The sequence below is a fragment of the Castor canadensis genome, chromosome 7 (assembly GCF_047511655.1).
Source record: "Castor canadensis chromosome 7, mCasCan1.hap1v2, whole genome shotgun sequence".
Taxonomy (NCBI): domain Eukaryota; kingdom Metazoa; phylum Chordata; class Mammalia; order Rodentia; family Castoridae; genus Castor; species Castor canadensis.
The window spans coordinates 59,681,008-59,706,008 of NC_133392.1; the positions used below are offsets into that span (position 1 = coordinate 59,681,008).

The following is a 25,001-nucleotide window of genomic DNA, read 5'->3' on the forward strand; positions in this document are numbered from 1 at the left end:
GATAAATACAAGTTTTGTTGTGTAGACTTTTGAGTTCATATGTGTGCATGTACGTATAATACCTTTAAAATATAAATTCTTCCATCAGTGCTATGAATGTTATGAATGTTATATCACATCAAGATCAGAGTGATCTGGTCTGGCAGAACTGATACTTGAGCAGAACTTCACATTTCTTGTCAAATATTTATGACTTAATTCTTCTATTTATTAACTGAGGTCCAGCCTCAGTGTAACAATTTAGCCACCTTTGAACCTAAAATTGCCTTTTACATGTCTCCTTGAGAAAGAGGCTTTTGTCTGTATATAACAAGCTTATACATACTTTATAAACTTGCTGTTTACTAGTGTTCTGGGGCTTATGCTCTCGTTGAACATCGGCTGGCAATAAACATGCTCCTGTACTGGATTCAGCATTACCACACACTTCTATGAAGACTGAAGACTCCTCAAGGGAAGGACTCGAACTTCACATATTCTCCCAACTCCTTGTTATGCTTCTGAAATCCCAGCTATCAAGCATTTTGTTCACAGTTGGTGGATTGTGTTCATGCCTGCGATCCCAGAATGATCGAATCACCTTCCTGCCTGGGCACATAATTTATTCCCAGGGTCAGCCTACCACCATTGCTATGTTCATGTTCAGTAAACATTGAGTGACAGACTACTATGTGCCAGGTACTGTCTGCAATTTTGAGAACATAAAGATGGATAAATCAAGGCTCCTGTCTTAAGGACATCACAGAACGTAAGTTAAAGCATTTTTAGCATTGTTGCACATTGACTTCAACTGTTAAAGACTCTGAAACATCAAATAATTAAAATCAAACATCTTCCTTAAAACTCAGGTTAAAAAATGTGCAGTAAAAACTAATCTTATGGTTTTAATGGGCTGGCAGAGTGGCTCAAATGGTAGAGCACCTGCCTAGCAAGTATGAGGCCCTGAGTTCAAACCCCAGTTACACACACACACACGGATATGGGGCCTTGCAAACTATTGTTCCCTCCTTTTCTTTCTCCCTCCCCTCCCTTCCTTCCCTCTTTCTTTCTTTTTATAAAATCTAATATTTTGAATTATCTTTCCAAACACTGTGACACTCTTATGAATAGCTCTTATTTATTGTGCTGTTTGGACCAGGCACGGCTGCATCCTTTTCGGATTGGATGGAGACACTTATCTGTCTCTCCCAACAGTCTACAAAGCTTTTTGAAGAGGCAGGGGTGTTGTCTGCTAGTGAACCCTAGCCCGGTTTCTCACAACCGACAGGACGAACGTAGGAGTGTCTGTTGAGTTGCATGAATGAAGTAGCAGACCCTTGCGAATTTGGTCCTCATCGGGGCTGGTGAGTTTGGCTGTCACTTCTAAAAGGTTTCCACGGGATGATTAAGAATACACACATCACACGCGTTTGTACGAGAAAGGAAGTTGCAAACTTGGAGCAATCTCACAAAACACTGAGATGGCGCCACTCAAAAGCCGCTGAAAGTCCTCGTCTATCAGGCGGGCCTGGCGAGAATATGTACAGCCTTAGAAAGAAAATGCACAACTGACCTGCAAGGCTTTCCAGGGTGAGGGCAGGGTTCAGACCAGCTAAGTGCCGGCACTTTGGAACAACCAGCTAGGCCCTAGACTTCCGTGCGCACGCCGGTTCCGCCGGAAATGCCTTGCTTCCGGAAATGACGGAAGCTGGGTGGGCCAAGGGGGTTGTGCTGTCTCTTCCTCTGCACGCGGCTGAGGAGACCGGTTGGCCTAGGCAGATCGTGCTGAATGATGCCGGGAAAACTCCGTAGTGAAGCTGGTTTGGGATCAGACACGACCGTGGAAAAGATGGAGACACTGGGAAAGCAGAACGAGAAGGTGATACTGAGGGACCTGGGCCAAGGCAGGACCAGGAGCCGGGGAGGGCCCGGAGCTACGGGGTAGGTGCCCGGGCTGGGAGCGCGTGGCATGCGGCAAGGACCAGCAAGTCCGGAGGCTCGACAGGCGGGCCCCCACGAGTGATGCTGTCCCCGGCCAGTGGACGTGCGGCCCTCGGACGGCGTCTCCTCCATGGAGCCAACTTCTCTTCCCATCCGCCAGTCCGTAGGGCTCTGGCAGGGAGGCGGGAGCTGAAGTAGAGCGAGGCCCGGTGTCCCACGTGGTCCGGGGAAACTGGTTTCCCTGCATCCCATGAGCTAAGTGTTCACGTTTAGGTCTCACGTTATTGCTTCAAAGTTAGCCAAGGCGTATAAGCGTGCGTGAAGGGAAATATAAATGTAGTTAGAGTGGGGACTGAAGCTTTAGACTAGCGAGATGCTAAGCTCCTCTGCGCACGTGGGCGGCGTCTGCAATGACATCGCTCTCCCCGCTCCAACTCCCGCTGCTCCCCATCAGGGAAGTATAGTTTGTTTTCCGGTAAGTAGCCCTTAGTAAATGAAGTAATTCAAATCCTCTTCGTATTTATCGTCCAGCTGTCCCGCGGAAGTGTAACAGCGTGTGGTGATGCTAACTGAAAACGCTACTTCTTGCATAGGGCCGCAGTGTGCAGCAGTCTTAAATCACCTTGGTAGCCATTGGATTCTTTTTTTAAATTTTGCTTTGTTTTATTTCTGTGCTGGGATCAAAACTCAGGGCCTTGGATTTTACTAGGCAAGCTCTCTTCTACTCAGCCAAATCTCCAACCCCGGGGCCGTTTGATTTTTTTTGACATGTTGCTTGCTTAGATAATGATTTAACTTGTGATTGAGTCTGTTCTGTGGGAACGAAGATTGACCCTCAACTTGGATTGCACGCGATTTTGGATTTCCTTTCCCGCTGTTTCAGAGTCTTTGTGATTGCTCTTAAAACAGCGATATTGCAACACTGTAGGACGCCCAGAGAGCTCGGGAAGGTAGTGTTCCTGGTCTCCTCACCCAGCATCAGTTAGTATGTTGCCGGATGCTCAAGTTCAGAGAGATCAGAGAGACATGACCATACTCCTTTATGCTCCAAAACCTCATCTTCTGGCATAGGAAGCACATCCACTTGGTTGGGTGAGGGATGAAAGAACTTAGTCTTTGGGATCGTAGTGGGGAGACCAGCTTATTTTTCAGATATCCAAAGGATGATCATATGACAGATTACTCTTAGTCCATGATATTTAAATTTTATTTTCATCTTGCTGGGAATCCAGGGCCTCACACATACTAAGCAGGCCTTCTACCAGTGAAGCTATTATATCCTCAGCTCCTAATATATGACTTGAGAGTATAGGTCAGGCTTGAAATTTCAGGGGCACAGAATTTAGCTCAGTATAGTCTCTCCATACTTTTTTTTTTTTTTTTTTTTGTGGTACTGGGGCCTGAAATCAGGAACTTCACCTTGAGCCACTCTGGCAGCCCTTTTTGTGATTGGTATTTTCAAGATAGGGTCTCTCAACTCTTTCCCTGGGGCCGGTTTGAAACAGCAATCCTCCTGTCTGCCTCCTGAGTAGCTGGGATTACACGGCTCTCCATACTTCTGAAATAGGTCTGGAAGCTCTTGTAGAGATTCTGAGGTGACTGCAGCACCTGTCTAGTAGTTAGAACAGTTGGAGAGGATCAGAAATTTCAGGTAAGAGTCATAGCCATCTATCTGGTTTGGTTTTTGAGATTTTACCCTTTCCATGTCCTTATAGCTGAGGTTTGAACTCAGGGCCTCATGCTTGCTAGGCAGATACTCTACCACTTGAGCCACCTCACCAGCCTGGTTAATTAAAATTAGCATTTTGTTTCATAAAATGTCCTTATGTTAATTCATTTGCTCTTGTGAGATAAACAAGGTACAGATATGAATCCCTGTTTTACCTGAATAGAAATGTTAGAAAGAAGAAAAAAAAATCTGCTTAATATCTATCTGTGGGCATATATGGCCTTATTTCTCTGTTGGAATTAAATTTGGACAGTACTTGATCACTTTTTATAGTATGTAGCTTAGAGCTTATTGGAGCATCCCATAAGCCACTTGAAATCCCTTAATGAAAACCAAGTATTATAATGGTTTGACTGGTATGAATTGAGTAGTATTACTAAGATACACTGAATTTTCCATGCTAATAAAACTATTGATTACCACTTAGCTAAGAATTGTCACTAGAAAACATACTGTTTGATTTTTACATTAACACAAGGCAAAAATACAAATGTTGACATGTCTCAAAGTTATGATCTTAATTGCAAGAAATCTTGAAATTGGCTTTGTTCAGTGTTATATCTTTGTTAATCTTTTAGAAAGCTAGAAAAGAGAAGCCAAAATCTAAGAAGACTGAAGAATCAACAGATGGAGAAGAAGAAAGTATTTCTTCCAAAGCTAAAACAGTTAAAAAGAAAGCAGGATCTTCTGAAGTAGATGTGAGTTCTCCTAAATCCAAAAGGGCAAAAAAGCAAGAGGAGCCACCTCAAGATGATCTTATTTCTTCTAAAACCAGAAGTGCCAAAAAGAAAAAGGAGCCCCTTGAAAAGAAAGCTGTCACTCCTAAAACCCCAAAAGTACCAAAAAGTGAGGAGCCTTCTGAAGAAGACATAAGTACTCCTAAGCCCAAAAAGATGAAGAAAGAAAAGGAAGACAATGGAGAAATTGGAGAGAAAAGCCTCAAACTGAAGAATGGATTCTCTCATTCTGAACCTGACATTAACTCCAATGAAGCTGCCAGTGAAGAAAGTAACAGTGAGACAGAGCAGGTAAAGTTGTGCTTCAATAGGTGGAATGTCTTTATCATTGTTTCAGAAAAATCAGTAGATAATTGCTGTGCATACTCTTTTGGTGGGACTGGGGTTTGAACTCCAGGCTTTGTGCTTGTGTAACAGGTGCTATACCTCTTGAGCCACACTTCCAGACCATATTACTCTGGTTATTTTGGAGATGGGGGTCTCAAGAACTGTTTGCTCAGATGGCCTAGTGGTCCTCCTGATAATGGCCTCCCAGGTAGCTAAGATTATGGGTGTGAGCCACCAGCACCTGACTCCTTACACTGTTTTATATATATAATTGTTATGTTCTAAATCAGATTAGGATTGTATCATATGCAATTTTATATATTTTCCACTTTTATATAAGCATTTTTGCCATTTTTAAATATTAAATATGTTTAATGGTTACATACTGCATCATGCAAATGTTTGGAAGTTCATTTGAATTATCTCTCTATTGAGCATTTAGGTTTTTTACTATTAGACCATTCCATAGTTACCCTTATATCATACACATTTGTCCCTTTTCTCTTTTCCTCACCAAGGATTTTTGTTTTTTTGCGGTACTGGGCTTGAACTCAGGGCCTTCAATTTGAGCCATTCCACCAGCCCTATTTTTGTGAAGGGTTTTCTGAGATAGGTTCTCTGAGGAACTATTTGCCTGGGCTGGCTTCGAACCTCCATCCTCCTGATCTCTACCTCCTAAATAGCTAGGATTGCAGGCGTGAGCCACCGGTGCCTGGCTTTTTTTGGCAAGGGGTTTGAATTCATTGTCTCACACTTGCTAGGCAGGTGCTCTACCGCTTGAGCCACTCCCTGTTTTGTGTTGGGTATTTTCAAGATAGGGTCTTACGATCTATTTGCCCCCGCTGGCTTCGAGCTGTGATCCTCCTAATCTCTACTTGCTAAGTAGAGGCTAGGATCACAGGCCTGAACCATCGGCAACCAGTCCTTTGGCTGATTTTAAATTATGTGTTTAGAGGTGTTGTTCTAGAACAGGCCCTTGGGCTGGTTAGAGCGCCCCAACAAGCATGAAGCTCTGAGTTCAAACCCCAGTACCCTGCTTAATTACCCTCCCCACCCCACTCTCCAAAAAAAAAAAAAAGCCCAGGCTCTTTTATTTTTTTTGTGGATGGCTTCTTTGTATTAACTTGTATGTGAGTTATTAATTTCCTTCTGTGACCCTTTACTTGATAGGAAATACCTGTGGAACAAAAAGAAGGAGCTTTCTCTAATTTTCCCATATCTGAAGAGACTATTAAGCTTCTCAAAGGTAATATTCTTGGCACTATTATTATTTGGAAGCACTCTATTGAAGTGAATTAGGACATATTCTTATTGTAGGACAATATATGCAACCATATAGTGCAGTAGACCTATATATTAAAAATAGAACTGGGCAGTTCTAAACAGGGATTAAAATTTATTCAACATTTGGAAATATAATGACTGATAGTGCTGGTGACATATTAATGCCATGTTAGTGTATTCCTTTTTATTCTCTTCCACTTGAAGCATCTTTAGGTTAATGACACCAAGCTGACTGACTCAATTCATCTTAGCAGTCTGCCTGTTAAGCTAGGTAGTCCACTATGTGTTTTCTGGGTGCAGCGCAGTCTGGTTTGGAAAGCACCAGATTTTCAGGTGCAAACTGGCCTATTGATGAGGTTTTATGACAAGTGACTTAATCTCACTATTGAAGTAATAAATATTTGCTGTATTTGGTACTTTAATGTTGTTCGGAGTTTTCATTACCAGAATGTATTCGAATCTGACTTTGTAGATGTTGACAAGAAGGAGGGAGGATTCCTTAAATCTGTAGGGCCAGAAGCGTAAGTGTGCTTGGGTTCGGGTGGGGCAGGATATATTTCAGTGGCAGATTGTGTGCTTAATGTGCGTAAGGCCCTGGGTTTGATCCTCAACAACACAAAAGGAAAAAGAAAAAAAGTTACAATGTCAAAATAACATGGTTAATTTAATTTGTTCACAGCCCGTGGGGTGACCTTCCTGTTTCCTATACAAGCAAAGACGTTTCACCATGTCTATAGTGGGAAAGACTTAATTGCACAGGCGCGGACAGGAACTGGGAAGACATTCTCCTTTGCCATCCCTTTGATTGAGAAACTACAGGGTGGGCTACAAGACAGGAAGAGAGGCCGTGCTCCCCAGGTAACTAAACACAGAACTTAGCCTCCAGATCAACACAGGAAAACTGTATGGTCATAGTTTTGTAGAGTTCCTCTTAAAGCCCCTATTATGTTTAAATCTGTTGGCTATAAACTTAGATATTGTAATCTGTCCCATGGTTGTGATCATCATCATTATTAATACTCATCATATTCCCTGTGAAGTATAGGAAGTGCCGAGGCCTCACAAATTTGGTCAGGTGTCTAACTTATTTGTAAAGGGACTCTGACTCCAAATCAAGGGTTTTTTTTGTTTTTTTTAGTTTTATTTATTTAAAATATGTACCTCCAAAGGTTGCTGTGAGAATTAAATCAGAATAAGGAATATTAAATACTTTGTAGAGGCTAAATCAGAAAAAGCAGAAATATTAGCTAATGTTGTCATCATCATCAGTACAGCTCCTAACTCAGGTTCTTTTCCTGAAATGTTGCTCCCTAAAACTTTGTGATCCTCCACACTGCTCCATACAGCCCTCCTGGAGCATCATACATTTGGGTACCTACTTCTTCTGAATGGTATGATCACAATCTCTGAGGATTTTTGTTGGGAACTGTGTTATATCCTTTGGTATAGGTAGCAAATTTCAAAACCCATAATGCTTAGAAAATGTATTAAGATGCATAGGATGAATTCAACTTTCTGGTGAAGTCCAGAGTGGTCAGGAAACATGCTGTATGTACTTTGAGTTCAGTGGTTAGTTTTTCTGTTTCAGGTACTGGTTCTTGCACCTACAAGGGAGTTGGCAAGTCAAGTAAGCAGAGACTTCAGTGACATCACAAAAAAGCTATCTGTGGCTTGTTTTTATGGTGGAACTCCCTATGGAGGTCAAAGTAAGTAAATTCAAAAGCTGGGGAAGAGAAATGCTATTGTTTGTTATGGATATTGTGATAGGATTCCTTCTAAACTTGACATCTACCCTTTTCACCTCATCCAGTTCATGGTGTTTCTTTTTTGCTGTCCTTATTTAAAGATGTGTAGTAGCATGGTCCTGAGTGATGAAGAGCTAATCTGTATGTGATTAAGACTTTCTTATTACCTATCAGTGTTAACCTAAAGACTGCAGAGGTAACTTGTTGAACTCCAGAGGACAGAATCCAGCTTGTCAGTTTCTGCCATCTTTTGCATGCTTGTTTCTTGTTGCAGGGAGGCCTTCTTTTAACCTTGGACAAGGGGTGCATGTTGCAACCCCTTCTTCATTATTCTCTAACACTTTCTCATCACGAATTTGCAGCTTTGTTTTGTAGAGTGAATGTGAAAGAATTTAAAGTATTAATTCTCAGCATTGACACACAACACTTGCAAGATTATTTCTTGCCTGCTTTGGTGGAACTAACTCACATTGACGTCAGAAAGGCAGGAATTTGAATCAAGACTGCTTTTCACATTGTAGTTGTGTGACGTTAGCTCAAGTTGCTTAGTTTTTCTGCGCTGTAGTTTCCTTGTCTATAAGGTTATTAAACCCATTGTGTAGGGGTGGAGTAATTGAATTGGATAATATGTGTAAAGTTCCTAGTATGATTCCCTAGATTACAATAGCAGTTTACTAAAAAAGCTAGATTATTACCATTTCATCCCCATTATATTGAATGCCTCCATTTTCCCTGAGTGTTTGTATGTCTTGTTAAAATATTGCCCTTCTGTCCTGTCTCATCCTCCTCATACCTGCCTACCTAATAGAAAGTTCCTATTACAAGCTAGGTGTGGTGTTGCACATCCATAATCCCAGTTGAGAGGTTGAGGCAGGAGGATTACAAGTTCAACGCCTGCCTAGGCTACATAGTGAGGTGCTATCTCAAAAAGCAAACAAAAGTTCCTATTTCTTTAAGATTCTTATTTTCAGTCTGCCTGTGAAACCTGGACATTTTGCACAAGCTAAGGGAGTTATTTCCTGGTGCTACCATTCCCAATGATATTACATTTCCCTGTTATTGTCACTTAATACACGGGACTGTCACTTGTAACTTACACATTTTCCCTGCTGGATCAGAAGTAACTTGAGTATTGTTATTTTTGTTATTTTGCACATTGCTCTGTAACTGTCTTTAGTAAGTATTTTAGAATGAAAATATATTTAAATAGTACCCCAATTGATAAAAGGACTTATTTTAAAACAGAACAAATCTTTTCATTGATGTCCTTTATAGTTGAACGAATGCGCAATGGGATTGATATACTGGTTGGGACACCAGGTCGCATCAAAGACCACGTACAGAATGGCAAACTAGATCTTACCAAACTTAAGCATGTTGTCCTGGATGAAGTTGACCAGATGCTGGATATGGGTTTTGCTGATCAAGTGGAAGAGATTTTATGTGTGGCATACAAAAAAGGTAAACCCTAAAACTGAAGAACTGATAAAAGGGACGGAAGGAAGGGTGGTGAACAATGATGTAGTCTTCTAGGAGATAAATGAAGCACTGGGAAATTGGAAGGTGACTTAGATTGTTCAGGAAAACTTGGAGTGATTTATCATAAATATAATGGGGGAAACTTGGGAAAGTAAAAGAAACTTTATGTAGTCTATCAGCTCAGTGTATTTCACTTTTAGTGTGTTCCTGATGTTGTGTGTCATTGTGTGTGCACTGATTATAAATTAACCATACATATGAAAACTTCAGCGTAATACTCCTTAAAGTGACTGGACATGATTTTAATTAGACCATCTACCTGTCTCCATTCTCAGTATCTGGAACTGGTCCTTTACGACAGATTTCCAGAAGTAGAGTTACTGAGTTAAGAGTTGTAAATAGTTTGTGCTCCAGAAATTGCTTTCTTTAAAGAATCTTTTTTAGGTTCTACCAGCTCACACTGCTATATGAGAATGCAGTGGTACTCTTTTAAGTGCAGACAGACAAAAAATAGTAGTTGACCTCAGAAGAACAAATAAATTGGGATTCTTTTTATTCATTTATTTTTATTTTTTGGTGGTCCTGAGAACTGAACCCAGGACTTCATACATAGTAGGCAAGTGTTCTACCATTCAGTATACCCCTGGTCCTGGAATTCCAAATTCATAAAGTAGTCCACTGTGGTAGTTTTCATTATAGGTTATTTGCTTAGTTTGCTTAGAGATACGTACTGGTTGGTTATTGGGCTTCATGAGTTGGTAGGTCTCACTGTATTGTCCAGATTTCCTTCATGGTTCCTAAAGGCCAATGATCAGAAAACAATAAGTTTAAAGTACTTGTCACTGTTTGAAGGATCCAAGATTATTTCAGCTGTTGGGAATCTTCTGTCCTTTTTTTTTTTGTATCCTCAATGTATGGCTGGCCCCAAGTGGTTGCTGTTGAATATTGTTGGATCCTAGAGGTACTAGTACTAGGTGAGGTGGAATACTCTGTAGGCTTATTTGGATTATTCATACTGACTTTTTTTCCCCCCTCTAAAGATTCTGAAGACAATCCCCAAACATTGCTTTTTTCTGCAACTTGCCCACATTGGGTATTTAATGTTGCTAAGAAATACATGAAATCTACATATGAACAGGTGGACCTGATTGGTAAAAAGACTCAGAAAACAGCAGTAACTGTGGAGGTAAATGATTCATTTAGTTGCCGGAATTAGTATCAAATTGTCTTATTTGTTTCTTATCTGATAGTATTGACTGGGAAATTATAAATACTAAATACATATGAAGAGCCAACTAAAGATATATTGCTGTTTGAGTTGTGTATAGTGTCTGTGTTTTCTAAATTTCATCACCTAGCAGCCTGATCACAGAATCATTTGGAAACTAAATGTGTCTTAATTATGTAAACAAAGAAATTATATGTAGAATTTAGCCACTAGAGGGCAGTACAGAAATGCTTGAAGCTGTTTTCATCGTAGGGTCCGGTACCTAGATGAATTCATTTCACCCAAGAAACATACCTACCTGTATTGTAACTGACTACATACTGTACTTTTAAGTGGACAAAGGGACAAAACATACAAAAACAGTTTTCCTGTCAGTTACTTGGTTTCCTGTAGAAATCTGGGGAATTGCCTTTCCTTTCTTACATTTTCTAGTTAAGTTAGAAAATAAAGATGTTAGATGGAGAGGCACAAGGACAGACCATATTGCTGTTTACTTTGGTGGTTTTATTTAGTTTGTTATTTTCTCTCTAAGTAGTGGTGGCGCCAGTCAGCTCTCTCAGTTGCTTCTCATACCAAGACATTAGATGGTTAGGGTTGAAAAGGTAATTTCAGGTTACTGCAAATACTTACTATATGTTTTCTCTTTCTCTCAAAGCATCTAGCTATTAAGTGCCACTGGACTCAGAGGGCAGCAGTTATTGGGGATGTGATCCGAGTATACAGTGGTCACCAAGGGCGCACTATCATCTTCTGTGAGACAAAGAAGGAAGCTCAGGAGTTGTCGCAGAATACAGCTATAAAGCAGGTTGGTCCTCATGATTGCAAGACTGGAGCCATCATCAATTTCATCTTGGACTCTTGGTCTGCTTTTGATCTGTTTGTCACTCGTCAGTGACTTCAAGCTTATTTTAAGTTAGAAATGAGAGGAAGCTTCTCTCTCATGGTCAGGGTATGCACATTAGGACTTACCTAATTTATCAGTCTTGTCTCACAGATGGGGGAAAGGGTGCTTCAATCCAAAGCTGCATGACAAAGTAGGATTGGTCACTCTTGTCTAATGTGCTCAACCATGACAAATAGAGTTAAGATGCAGTGAATTTAATTCCTGAGTATTTGGAAATAATTTGGAGGCTTTTCCACGTATGAAGGTCCCTGTTTCCCCCTCTTTGTAATACTGTCATCAGGCGTATCAACAAAATAGGTCTTTATAGGCCTAATTGAGGGTGTATTTTTGGATCTGGTATTCTTAAGGTAGTTTATTTCTTTGGCAGGATGCCCAGTCATTACATGGAGACATTCCACAGAAGCAAAGAGAAATCACCCTGAAAGGTTTTAGAAATGGTGACTTTGGAGTTTTGGTGGCAACCAATGTCGCTGCACGTGGGTTAGACATTCCTGAGGTCGATTTGGTTGTGCAGAGCTGTCCACCAAAGGTACGTGTTTTATACTTAGATTTTATTTTGTTTCTTGTGCACTCTAAAACAGAATTGTACATTTACTTGCATGTGGTTAGAAACAGCTGTCTCTTTCTCTCTTTCTTTTTTTTTCTTTTTTTTTTTTTGGTGGGACTGGAGTTTGAACTTAGGGCCTCCTTCCTGCTTCCAAAGCAAAGGCTCTACTACTTGAATCATATCTCCAGCCCTCCCTCTTTATTTGTGCTAACTTGGGGGTGCTGAACTCAGTGCTTACAGTCACTAGGCTGATGCTCTACCACTTGAGTCATGCCCCCAGCCCTTTCTGTGTTAGTTATTTTTAGAGTAGGGTCTTGTGTTTTTGCCCAGGCTGGCCTGGTCTATGATCCTCCTATTTACTGTTCCCACTTAGCCTTGATGACAGGTGTGTGCCACCATGCCCAGCTATGGGTTGAGATGGCTTCTCACTTTTTGTTCAGTTTGGCCTCAAACTGCAATCCTCCCTGTCTCTGTCTCTTGTATAGCCATTGCAGGCGTGCGCCACCACACCCAGCCAATAGCAGCTGTCTTTTGAGGGTTAGGATGCAAATATGACTTAAAAAATGAACCTGTATGTGAGACCCTGCCTATAGAACTGATAGCTTAGTGGAAGAGCAGTTAGTGGCTAGAGATTAGAAAGATGGCTTCTGGTTAGAGGGAAGTCCTGGGAAACTTCATGGAGGTTAATGTAACTTTGAGTGGAGTCTTGAAGTTGGGTAGTGGGACTTAGATGGGGGTAGGCATAGGATATGTAAGAAATTCAAAGAACATAAGGTAGTTTTGGATTTTGAAGACTTCTAAAAAGGATGTAAGAGTATTTGCTCCCATTTCCTACATGAGGACAGGAAATGTTTCTCTCCACCCCCTTCCCCTTGTCTATACTTTATCCTGTTATACTAAAATAAATCCTTGCTAAAACTTAAAAAAAAAAAAAAAGGATATAATAAAAATTTTTTTTTGCACTACTGAAGTTTAAACTCAGAGATTCCTGTTTAGTAGGCAGGGAATCTACCACCTGAGCCATACCTCCAGCCATATAAAACATCTGGTTGGTAATTTTTTTTTTCATGTGTGTGTGTATAATGTGGTAGTGATAAGATATATGTAATTATATAGTACTAATTTTTTTTTCCTTTTTTTGGTGGTACTGGGGTTTGAACTCGGGACCTCAGCCTTGCTAGGCAGGTGCTCTAATGCTTGCCAGCCACCCAAATATTTTCTTTTTAACTTTTATTGTGGATACTTGCAAATTGGAAATAAATGCCTCTATTGGACAGTGCCCTTTGCAAATTTGCTCACAGGGTAGGGACAACTATTTTAAAGGCTTTAAAAATTCTCATAGGCATTTGATTATTACTGTTGTTATTATTATTATTTGTGGTATTGGGGTTTGAACCAGGCCCTATACTTTGAGCCACTCCACCAGCCCTTTTTTGTGAAGGGTTTCTTTGAGATAGGGTCTGGCGAACTATTTGCCTGGGCTGATTGTGAATATTGATCCTTCTGATCTCTGCCTGGGATTACAGGTGTGAGCCACTAACACCTGGCTATTTTTTAATTTTAATGATGCTTTTATATTTTATTGACATATAGTTATACGAAAGAGTTTCTTTTTTTTTTTTTTTTTTTTTTTTTGGTGGCATTAGGGTTTGAACTTGGCCTCATACTTGTCAGGCAGGCCTTCTTACTGCTTGAGCCACTCCACCAACCTTCTTTTGTTATGGTTTTTTCAAGATAGGGTTTCATGAACTACTTGCTTGGTCTGGCTTTGAACCCAATTCTTCTGATTTCTGCTTACAGAGTAGCTAGGATTATAGGCATGAGCCATCGGCACGTGGCTCAAAGGGGTTCCTTTGTGATATTTCCATCTACATGCATATAGGGTACCTTGATCAAATTCACCTTTTCTATTTCTTCCCCTTGTCCCCTCTCTTCTTAAAACAATTTCAGTAGGTTTCATTGTTACATTTTCATGCATGTGTATAAAATACTTCAATCATGTTCATCCCCTTCCCTCTTTTTTTGCCCTTCCCCTTCCCACTGGCACCAACCCCCTAACAACCTTTTTTATATTCCTATCCTTCATTTTTTCTGTTTTATTTTTGTGGGACTAGGGTTTGAACTCAGGGTTTTGTGTTTGCAAAGTTAGCACTCTACCACATACTTGAGCCACTTCTCCAGTCCATTTTGCTCTGGTTAATTTGGAGTTGGGGAGCTCAAAAACTATTTTCCTGGCCTGGCTTTGAACTTTGATTATCCTGATCTCACCCTCCCAAGTAGCCAGGATTATAGGCTTAAGCTACTGGTTCCTGGCCTGTTAATTCATTTTTAAGGACTAGAGTCCACATATGAGAGAGAGCATGTGATATATGTCTTTCTCAGTCTGGCTTACTTCATTTAACATGATAACCTCTGAGTTCCATCCATTTACAAGCAAATAACAGAATTTCATTATTTTTTTGCTAAATAATACTCGGTTGTGTCTTTATCCATTCATCCTTGATGTGCACCTAGTTTCCATAGTTTGGTTCTGTGAATAGTGCTGCTACATACATAATTGAAGTGTTAAGTGACTTCTTCCCTCGTGACTCAAGGCACGTAACTGAACTTGCTAGTGTTCTTTGACTTCTGTGTAGGTTGCTCAGGTGTGTGTCTTTGTTGTGTTACTTGCGTGTTTTGCTTCAATAGGATGTGGAGTCCTATATTCATCGTTCCGGGCGGACAGGCAGAGCTGGAAGGACAGGAGTTTGCATCTGCTTTTATCAGCACAAGGAAGAATATCAGTTAGCACAAGTGGAACAAAAAGCGGTAAAACTGCTCTTCTAAATTTGATTCAGCAAGTGTTGAATTCTATAGTCAGTTTGGATTGTTACTAGTTTTTTATTAACTAGTAACATTATTTTTATATCATGGCCCTGAGTGAAAGCTTATTATACACATGTTTTTTGTGGCCCTATGATGTAAGACACATTTAGAAATAACTTTTTGAAAACAGTGGTTTCCTTTTCATAATTTTGAAAAGGTGATTTTCAGACAATGATAATATGAAGAGCTTCCCCCTTTGACTTACTTTGAAAGAGTAGAATACAGTGCAAGGTGAGGATTTTGTAGTGGAGAATCCAGCAACATAACCCAGTCCAGGAAGTCATGGTTCACACCATCAGTAATGAGCCTGTGTCCTCTGGTGAGAAAGGCATTCACCTCTGCAATTCTTCCCCAGACCTATAACTCCAGTCTAAGCATCAGAAAAACCCCAGATGGTCTCAATTTGAGGGACGTTTTACAAAATAACTCCATAAAACCATTATAGTCCTGAAAACAAAGAAAGACAGACATGGAATAAAATCTGGCTTCAGTTAATCGTAATTTAGAAATGTCAGTCTTTTAGTTCTAACAAATCTGTCACAGTAACATAAGACATTAACGATGGCAGGGATTTGGTACGTGCAACACAGGAATTCCTTGTACTGTTTTTGTAATTTTTCTATACATATAAAAGGCTCATTTGGAGTTTTTAATTCTTTATTTTTTGTGGTACTGGGGTTTGAACTCGGCCTACACCTTGTCTTTTTTGTGAAGGGTTTTTTCGAGATAGGTCTCTTGAACTATTTGCTCTGGCTGGCTTTGAGCCGTAATCCTCCTGATCTCTACCTCCTGAGTAGGTTGGATTACAGGCATAAGCCACTAACACCAGGCTTATTTGGATTTTTGAGACAGGGTCTCACTATGTAGCTCAGGCTGACCTCAAACTCCCCATCATCTTGTTTCAGCCTCCTGAGTGCTGGGATTACAGGTGTTGTGCTACTATACCCAACTCTAAAAACTTTTTTTTCACGTAATAGGTACATTTATTATGTAGATATAAAACTAGGCTATACTAATCTTGGAAACAATTGATGGTCATTATATGTTAAATTATGATTCATTTCCTTGTAGGGAATCAAATTTAAACGAATAGGTGTTCCTTCTGCAACAGAAATAATAAAAGCTTCCAGTAAAGATGCTATCAGGTATGTTCTCTACCATCACCAAGGTGTTTGTTAGTGTCTTTGTACAGTGGAGAGATTGGAGCTTTTACTATTTTTCTTCATTCATTATAAACAATTGATAACCTGCTAATCATAACACACTCAGACTGTGCTAAAATAGAATTTGATAGAGTAAATATTCTTATTTCTACTCATCACTTCTCAATCCTGTTCTCCAGAAACTACTATCAGTAATTTGCTTGACTTGGAAATTTTAAGGAGGGTTTCTTCAGAGATGTGTTATAGGTGCTTCCTATGATTAGACTGGATCACAGATACTACATTCTACATCTTCATTAATTTAGTCCCCCACTTGGTAGGAGGAAGACTGATCATTTCTTTCTTTCTTTTTTTTTTTTGTGCTGTACTGGGGTTTGAACTTGGGCCTTCACCTTAAACCACTCCTCCAGTCCTTTTTTTTTGTTGTGGGTTTCTTTCCATTTGCCCAGGCTGGCTTTGAGCCTTGATCCTCTACCTCCTGAGTAGATTGGATCACAGGTGTGAGCTACTGGTGCCTAGCTGATCATGCCTTTAGGTAAATTTTTAGACAGTGAGAATTGAGTTAGCAGTGTATTTCAGTTGTGTTAGTAGCATAAGGAAAGTAATTGTCTTACAAACTGAAGGATATTTAGCTCTTTAGGATCTCTGGCTCTTGACCTTGTATGGCTTACCCCTGGGGGTAGGTAGGGTTAACATGAAAATCAAAAAACATTTTCCAGATAACCTAGTAGTGAGGTAGAAGTGTGAGAATCAGTCTTAGTGTGGTTTCTTTCCACAGTTACTATAGTTGATAGGTGAAATGATCATGTTAAAGGTAGGGTGGGGGTTTGAACCAGAAGACTTGCTGCAGGCCAGTGGTTGGTTGGTAATCAAAAATGATTGTACAATGCTGCTGTGTTTAATAAGCAGGTTAATTTGAGATGGTGTAATATATGAGGATGAAGATATGAAGAAGCCATAATAAAGCTTTCTGAGAACCGTTTTAATGACAAGAAATACTGACCTGACCATGAAGCATCAGGTCTTGCCTCAAAGATATATGAGGAGCATAGGTTCTACCTTGAAGGGTATCTGAAAGTGATTATTCAGGGAGGAAGAGATAGGGGAAAAAGGGGCAAGAAAGTAATCATGTCATTGAAATCTCTGGGTGTGACTACCCTCAAAAGTTGGTTAAAACAAATACACAATTTAAGAATTTTTGGTCATATAGATGTTCTACTTTGAGTAAATATATTATAATAAAAACCAGGGGAGTTCATGATCAAAGGAAATGCTGGATATGAGCATATGAGTAATAGCTTGGAAAAGATCTGCAAATGAAAAAATTTAATTCAGCATTTTTCAAACTTAATGAAAAAGCATAGCATGCTTTTCTTTAATAGTTGTGCAGATAGGATTATTGAGGGACAAGCTCAGGAAGTCTGAAGTTAGATGATCATGAAGGAGAAAAGAGACAAAGATGCTAGTAGGGTATAAGAGATGGCCTCTAGAGTGGAAGCCCTGTCACAGAGCCATTTTATGTATCCTGGCTCATCCTTGTGCTGGATAATCTCAGCTTTGAGATGTGAAGTTTTTTACTGCCAAGGTAGTAGGCACCTTCTACCAAATATATAGGCTCATAAAAGTCCCTATCATTTTAAACTTGATTTGGGGTATGTTATTTCAGGATGTAAGTACCTATACTGTTGCTTCTCATTCTTTTAACACATGCTTATTATTTAAAAAAATATCCAATATTTATCATCATCAGTATGGCATTTCATTGTATTTGTTTTCATTTTATCTGATACACATTTATTATGTACATTTATCATTATATATCATACTACAGTGTTCTAATAACTTTTCTTATAATAATTGTACTCTCATCCTAACCATAGGCTTTTAGATACTGTACCTCCCACTGCTATTGGCCACTTCAAGCAGTCAGCTGAGAAGCTCATAGAAGAGAAGGGAGCTGTGGAGGCCCTGGCAGCAGCACTGGCCCATATTTCAGGTGCCACCTCAGTGGACCAGCGTTCCTTGATCAACTCACAGGCGGTAATTTTAGACACATTATAATTTGGGTTTTAGCACGTTTTGAAAGAGTTTATTTAAATTTCTCACTTTTACTTTCTCATGAAGATAGGAAGGTACTAACTGTATTTTACTTTTCTTAATTGAAAACATGCAAATATGTGGAAATGAGATAGATTAATGACTACTGGGTAAAGTGGAGGGTAAAATGGTAGTGAGATTCTTACAGGGTTGATGAAATATGGAATTGCCCATAGTGGTAATGGTTACAAACTTTGTGAATGTACTTACAGAAAAACAGACTGATTATATACTGTCAAATGGTGAATTTTATGGTATGTGAATATACTTTTTTTTTTAAGTCATAAGCGCCCCAATAAATATATATACATGAATATGGTATAGAACATTTAGCTAGCATACCTAGCAACTTCAGAACCATCTACTTTTTTAGCAGTACTGGGGTTCAAATCAGGGCTTTGTGCTTACAAAGCATTCTACTGTTGAATCACACCTTCAGTCCTAGAACTGTCTGCCTTTAATTTCCTTTTATAAATTTGAACTTTTCAAATTTTATTGAGATAATTTTATTTTATTTTTAGTGGCATTGGGGTTTGAACTCAGGACCTCATGCTTGCCAGCCAGGCACTCTTACTGCTCAAGTTTCAAGATAGGTCTTAGGAACTAATTGTCTGGACTAGCTTGATCCAGTATCCTCCTGATCTCTGCTAAGGTTACAGGCTTAAGCCACCAGCACCTGGCTATTGAGATAATTTTAGGTTCACATATAGTTGCATGAAATAGTGATTCTTTATACATTCTGCCTAGTTTCCTCCAATGATAATATTTTAGAAAACTGGGTTACAACCAGAATTTTGACATTGGTATAATCCACTAATAATCTTGCCTAGTTCCCCAGTTTTACTTGTATTAGTTGTGTGTGTGTGTGTACATGTGATGTGCATTCACTTTTAGAAATTCTAGAACTTGTCCAGAAATACTTAAGAATCATGAGGACAAGTGTTCATAATACAGGCTTATTTTAGAGACTTTTTTTGGCAGTTCTGAACTTGACCTGGCAATTGCCAGGCAGCCCCCCCAGTCCATGCCTTAAATTTTGTTCCTCTTTCTTCTATAAGGGTTTTGTGACCATGATCTTGCGGTGCTCAATTGAAATGCCAAACATTAGTTATGCTTGGAAAGAACTAAAGGAGCAACTGGGTGAGAGTATTGATTCCAAAGTGAAGGGAATGGTCTTCCTCAAAGGAAAGCTGGTAAGTCTGGGGCATCTGACGTGACCTCACATTGGTCACTAGCTGAATATGGTCATGAAAAGAAGGTGGTGGTCTTTCTGCCCAATGCGGATACCCTGCAACTTTTAGTCTATAGCTTTCCCTAAGCAGTCTTTTTCCATGGCCCTCAGTTGCCACTTGGTTACTGACAACTACTACATCTATTCTCCATTCCTAATTCTGCATTCAATGCCAGACTTGAAGATCCAGCTACATCTCCATCTATGTGGCTTATTCAGTTACTTAATTCAGAATCTCAAATACAAGTTCAAAACTTAAAATCTCACCTTCCCAAATTGGAATACTTGTAACACATAAGTATTACTGTGAAAATAATTTTGCCTTTGTGGGATCCCTGAAGGGTCAGAGGTACATCAACTACATGGAGAAAGCCCCTGGCCTAGTGAACAAAACAGGTTTATTGTGGGGCTGTTTGAGGAGGTAAACAGCATGGTCAGACAAGGGAGTTGAAGATAAACCTGCTCTCTTGCCGTCTTCAGCTCTGCTCTGTCTCATCACCCCCGACCCCCTTTACTCAGGCTGTGCCAAATATATCACGCCTTCTCATCCAGAGTGCAAGCTGGAAACCACTGTTTAGTGTTTTCCCTTGGTGTCCTTTCACTTTACTTAGCTTTAAGTCTTCATGTGAAGCTTCCCTGTTAGCAGCATTCATATCTGCACTTCAGAGTTCTTATGACATAAAACTTAGGTGAATTTTATCTTGCTGTGCTTGCCTCAAGAACACTATGACCTGCTCAACAGCAAAAACTTTCTTATTACTGAATACCCTAAGTAATGCCTAGTGTCTTCACCTGATTTATACCTGATTGGGTGAAGGCAGTCTTTCTCATAAAATACTGCAGATAAAGACTGCAGGGAGAGGGGGAGTGCCTGGGTCATTATAGTAGTAGTGTGACATTGTTGGTGACTTCCTTAGCTAGTGAGGAAAGCATTTATCTGTCTGTCTGTCTATTTATTGGAAACATTTTTTTGTGGGACCAGGATTTGAACTCAGGGCTTTGTGCTTGCAAAGCAGGCACTCTACCACTTGAGCCACATCTCCAGTCCAGTCTGCCTATTTATTTTTGCGACACTGTGGTTTGAACTCAGGGCCTACACCTTGAGCCATGCCACCAGCCCTTTTTCCCTTTTTTGTGATGGAGTTTTTGAGATAGAATCTTTTGAACTATTTGCCCGGACTGGCTTCTAGCTCTGATCCTCCTGATCTCTGCCTTCTGAGTAGCTAGGATTACAGACCTGAGCCACTGTCAACCAAAAGGAAAGTACTTATTATTAAGAATCATGTAAAAAATATACTTTTCCCCATATTCTGTCACAGGAGGCTGAATTATGAAAAGTGAGAAATTAGTAACAGAAAATCATCTATTTTTCTGCTTAAGTTGGGTCATCCTGAATAACTGGTGGTGCTTTTTTGATGGAAGATAGTAGTTGATACTGGTTTTAAAGTCCTGTAGACCATGATCTTATTTATTCATTTACTTTTTTCTTTGTTTGTTTTGGTGGTGCTGGGGTTTTAACTTAGGGCCTCAATACTTACTAGGCAGGCGCTCTACCATTTGATCCACTCTGCTAGCCCTAGACCATGTTTTTAAGTACCTGCTCCACTTAACAGCTCTGGGGCGTTAGACAAGTCATTAGCCTCTCCAAGCCTCTGTTTCTTTGGAGATAGATTAATAACCTCTGTGCTACCCAGACAGGGGTCCATTTGGTATGGATCTGGATATACCTAACTTAAAGGAAAACTTTGACAGTGTCCAGAGTCTTTGACATAAAATATCTAAATATCTTATTATTATTACTTTAAAGGAGCTAATAGCTATTTCAGGATTATCGCAGTATGATAGCCAAGAATCTATATAGATCCAGATCCTAGTCCTTTTTGAAATACACTTTGAGTTTCTGCTGTTTTGCTTTTAGGAGATAATCATGTGTTGGTTTTGGTCTAAAGTTCATCTACAATTAATACCTCGTGGTTTTTAACAGAATGCCTTGTGGTTTGCAGTATTACTTAATGTTTATTAGTTGGATTAACTTCATTTGCTTTTATTTCTAGGGTGTTTGTTTTGATATCCCTACTGCAGCAGTCACAGAAGTACAGGTATTTTCTCTGGGATTTTAAAGTTAATGTGTTTAAATTGTAAAGTGTTCACTACAAAAATACAGAATCACAGGATGGGACATAACTGCTCTAGTCCCTTTACAGACAGTTTTATTTCTGTTGGTAGTACTGGGGTCAGGGCTTTCTGCTTGCTAGATAAGCATTATGCCACTTGAGTCATGCCCCAGGCCTAAAAGACAGTTGAGAATTAAATTGATACTTATTCCTCCTACTTTTTTTTTTATACTGGTATGTTCTTGTTGAGCCTCCTTTCTGTCCTTTCTGCTATTGCAAACAATACTCTGTTGTACCTGTTTTCATCCACATTTTAAGTTGCTACATCTTTATTCAGTACTGTTGTGAGAAGTATGGTTGTAATGATGTATTTGTCTAATTACCTCTGACAGGTGTAAAGACCCATTGCCATTGAGTTGAATGTAGTAATAAATTGATGTAGTAATGATGAGGACTGCTTCTCAGTTATATTTTCCCTCATGTCAGTGGCACTGACATGTGGGATTATTGGACCACAGCCTTTTTAAACACCTAAATTATCAACCTAGTTGTTTGGAGAAACAGCAACAGTGCTTTTCTCATGACTTTACCAAATTTAAGAAAAACCAAAACAGGTAAAAACAAAACCTTTTTTCAACAGGAGAAATGGCATGATTCGCGACGTTGGCAGCTCACTGTGGCTACAGAACAACCGGAGCTGGAAGGACCACTGGAAGGATACCGAGGCGGCAGGGGTCAGCGAGAAGGTGGCCGTGGTTCCAGGGGTCAGCGGAGTGGAAACAGAAACTTCAGGGGACAGCGGGGAGGAAATAGAAGCTTCAGAGGACAGCAGTCAGGAGGTGGCAATAAAAATAACAGATCCCAAAACAAAGGCCAGAAGCGGAGTTTCAGTAAAGCATTTGGTCAGTGATTAGAAGTATAGGATTTGTGTGGCCAAAATGGAACTATATTTGACGACGCAGAACTGAATGCTGTCATTTCAGTTAGCACATTGTGCTTCCTTTTGACCACTTGCCTAGTCCTCATCCCTTGAAGAGACAGGCTTCATTTCATCTAAGTTATTTCATCTGATCATTATTACTTGTAAGTTTATTGCTACTACTTTTCTCAGCTTTTTATTATGAAAGGAATATGAATCCGTCTCATTTTTCTTCCTATTTTGTAGATTACAACATAAAAATCAAGCATGTATCTTCTACTTGTAAGATGATTTTTTTTGGCGGGGGGTGCTGGGGATTTAACCCAGGGCCTTACACATGCTGAGCATGTATGTACCCTACCTACCACTAAACTACATCCCCAGTCCCCCAAACTGCCTTTTAATAGAGTTCTTCCCTAAATTCACCAATCTCTGAAGGACCACTTTAGCCTTTGAAAGGCAAGGCTTTTATTTTTTTCTCCTGTAGTTGGCATTCCTTGGCCTCCTGCCAAGCGATTACTCATGTGGTCCTAGGTCCTAGGTATTTTCTGAGAATTAATACTGAGCAATATTTTGAAATCAGATTTCAAACTTAGCTAGTTGTAATACTGTTTATGCCTGTGTATGCTCTAGATTTGAAGGGTAAAATACATTTTATGGAATCCTCATACAGTTGTGTGAATTCTGATATGATACACTTTTAGCTTCTCTTTGTAAAGTGATTCATGCTCCAGTGAATCCTGCACAGATAGTGTATATAGAAATACATTCAAATAGAAAGCCAGTGTCTTTATAAATTCCAAATACATGAGTTGATTCCATAGCTTTCTTTGTCAGTAAGGAGGCTCAATAGATGTTTAAATAACTGTATTCCACCTTTGGAAGTTTTAACATTATTTACTAACAAGGAATTAAGGGATGAGGGGACACACTTTTGCTGAGTAGTATGTCCAAAAGATCACTGAAAATATTTTTACCATGTAAGAAGGAGATATATGTACTTGAAGAACAAGTAAAAGTGCATGATAAAGCATTCTCTTAAAGGCGATGACTTCATGGATCATCAGTGTTCCAGGGTGTTTCTCAGTGGCCTAGATGTTAATCCACAGTGTAGGACCTATTTCTGTGAAACAGCTTCTCTACAAAAGGTTTTCACTGCTTAGAGACTCCTTTTTAACATGAACCATATGGTTATTTTATGTTACTGCTTTGAGGGAACTAACAAACTCAGTGCAGTGCTTGGCCAGGTGGCTCTGTAAATTCTCAGATACTATTTCTGTGAGAAACATTCTACATAGCATAGAATTTTAAGAGTGGCATTGTCTTAATGCCTTTCTAGAAATTCTCTACTAGGAATGAAAACTGAAAACGCATGATCTCATTTTTATTGAATTGGTTAGAACTGAAGTCTTTCTAGGCTCTGATTTCTCTACCTGGTCTTTACCTGTGATTGCCTCTTACCTGAATCACTTTTGCAGTATGGGCCCAGACAGCCAACTCTGTTTCCAATCCTTGAGGCAATATTGTTTTGTTTGAACTTAAGTTTTGTCCTCAAATCCTAACTGGGTAGCCCGTGCTCTCTGTTTTCTGGATTCTCTAGGCTTTTGTTCCTTTACCGTCTTGTCAGTTTTCACTATATTCCTACTCTTCATAGCTTCCCATCAAGCCATACGGTATTTGATGGTAGTCCACATGTACCTTGTGCTTTACAATTTATTAGATTCTGGTTTTGCCCAAACACTTGGCATGCTTTTAATAATAACTAAAAATCTTCCATGATTTGGATAGGAACAGGTAACCTTCCCAAGCAGATTAACAGGATATGGCAGCTGCCCTTTTGGAAGGAACAGCTAAAACCTAGATGTGGATTATGGACTAACCTAAAGTGACATGATGAAGGGAAAAAACGTTTAAATCTAGAGTGAGAGGGAAGATCAATAAGAATTTCACTGACTTAATTTTTTAAGGAAAACATGGGAGTTTTCAACAAATGAAGCTAATGTTTCTTCTGGTCCCAGAATTTAAACTATACTTAAGTGTATAATTCAGCTATCTTTGGTTTAAATGGATTTGTAGGGCTAGCCTGGGAAATGTCATTTTTACTATTTTCTATAGGGAAAATATTTTCCAATATATCTATTAAACAACTCAATGGACTTTCTAATTACAACTCATTTTTTATGTTAGAGCATTTTGTGTAGTGGTTTCTCAGCAGTTGTACATAAAATTTTTACAGTAAAATGAGTTAATGTATAAAACTGCTTTATGATATATAATAAAGATGTTAGTACTGTATAGTTTTTGTGGCTTTTGTTTTCTAAAATAAAAAGCTTGAAGGTTTTATTATAAAAATAAAAGCTAAAAACATACCAAAAAAGAAAAAAATAATAATAAAAGGTAGGTACAAAAATCCAGGAAAAAACAAGTACCTTCTGTGGTGGTGCAGGCCAGTAGTCAATGAGGCAAATGACATTTTAAGCCAGATATGGTAATGCATGTTTGTAATTCCAGCAGGAGGATGGAGGTTCCAGGTCAGCTGGGGCAGAAAATTTGAGAGGTCCCGTGTTAACTAATGGCTGGGGAATGTGGCTCATGCCCAGCTACATAGGCAAGCAAGGATAGGATTGTTGTCTGGGCATAAAAGTTAGAACAGATCTCAAAACAACCAAAACCAAAAAGGGCTGGTGGTATGGCCCAAGTGGTAGAGCACCC

At 39.5% G+C, this 25,001-nt stretch overlaps 1 protein-coding gene across 1 annotated transcript; it reads left to right on the forward strand.

Moving 5' to 3' along the window:
* The first annotated feature begins 1,684 nt into the window (after nucleotides 1-1,684).
* Nucleotides 1,685-24,566, forward strand: Ddx21 (DExD-box helicase 21). The gene is made up of 15 exons (XM_020161939.2): nucleotides 1,685-1,858; nucleotides 4,228-4,677; nucleotides 5,884-5,959; nucleotides 6,677-6,855; nucleotides 7,586-7,703; nucleotides 9,018-9,203; nucleotides 10,262-10,407; nucleotides 11,105-11,254; nucleotides 11,721-11,882; nucleotides 14,589-14,708; nucleotides 15,837-15,910; nucleotides 17,809-17,968; nucleotides 19,084-19,218; nucleotides 21,311-21,355; nucleotides 22,011-24,566. The coding sequence occupies exons 1-15, from the start codon at nucleotides 1,769-1,771 to the stop codon at nucleotides 22,278-22,280; spliced, it is 2,361 nt and encodes a 786-aa protein (XP_020017528.1). The 5' UTR covers nucleotides 1,685-1,768; the 3' UTR covers nucleotides 22,281-24,566.
* The last annotated feature ends 435 nt before the right edge of the window (nucleotides 24,567-25,001 follow it).

Coding starts and splice junctions, on each gene's coding strand:
- Ddx21 (XM_020161939.2), top strand. CDS start 1,769: ATGATGCCGGGAAAACTCCGTAGTGAAGCTGGTTTGGGATCAGACACG. Junction 14,709..15,836: donor CACAAGTGGAACAAAAAGCG/GTAAAACTGCTC, acceptor ATTTCCTTGTAG/GGAATCAAATTTAAACGAAT. Junction 19,219..21,310: donor TCTTCCTCAAAGGAAAGCTG/GTAAGTCTGGGG, acceptor TTTTATTTCTAG/GGTGTTTGTTTTGATATCCC.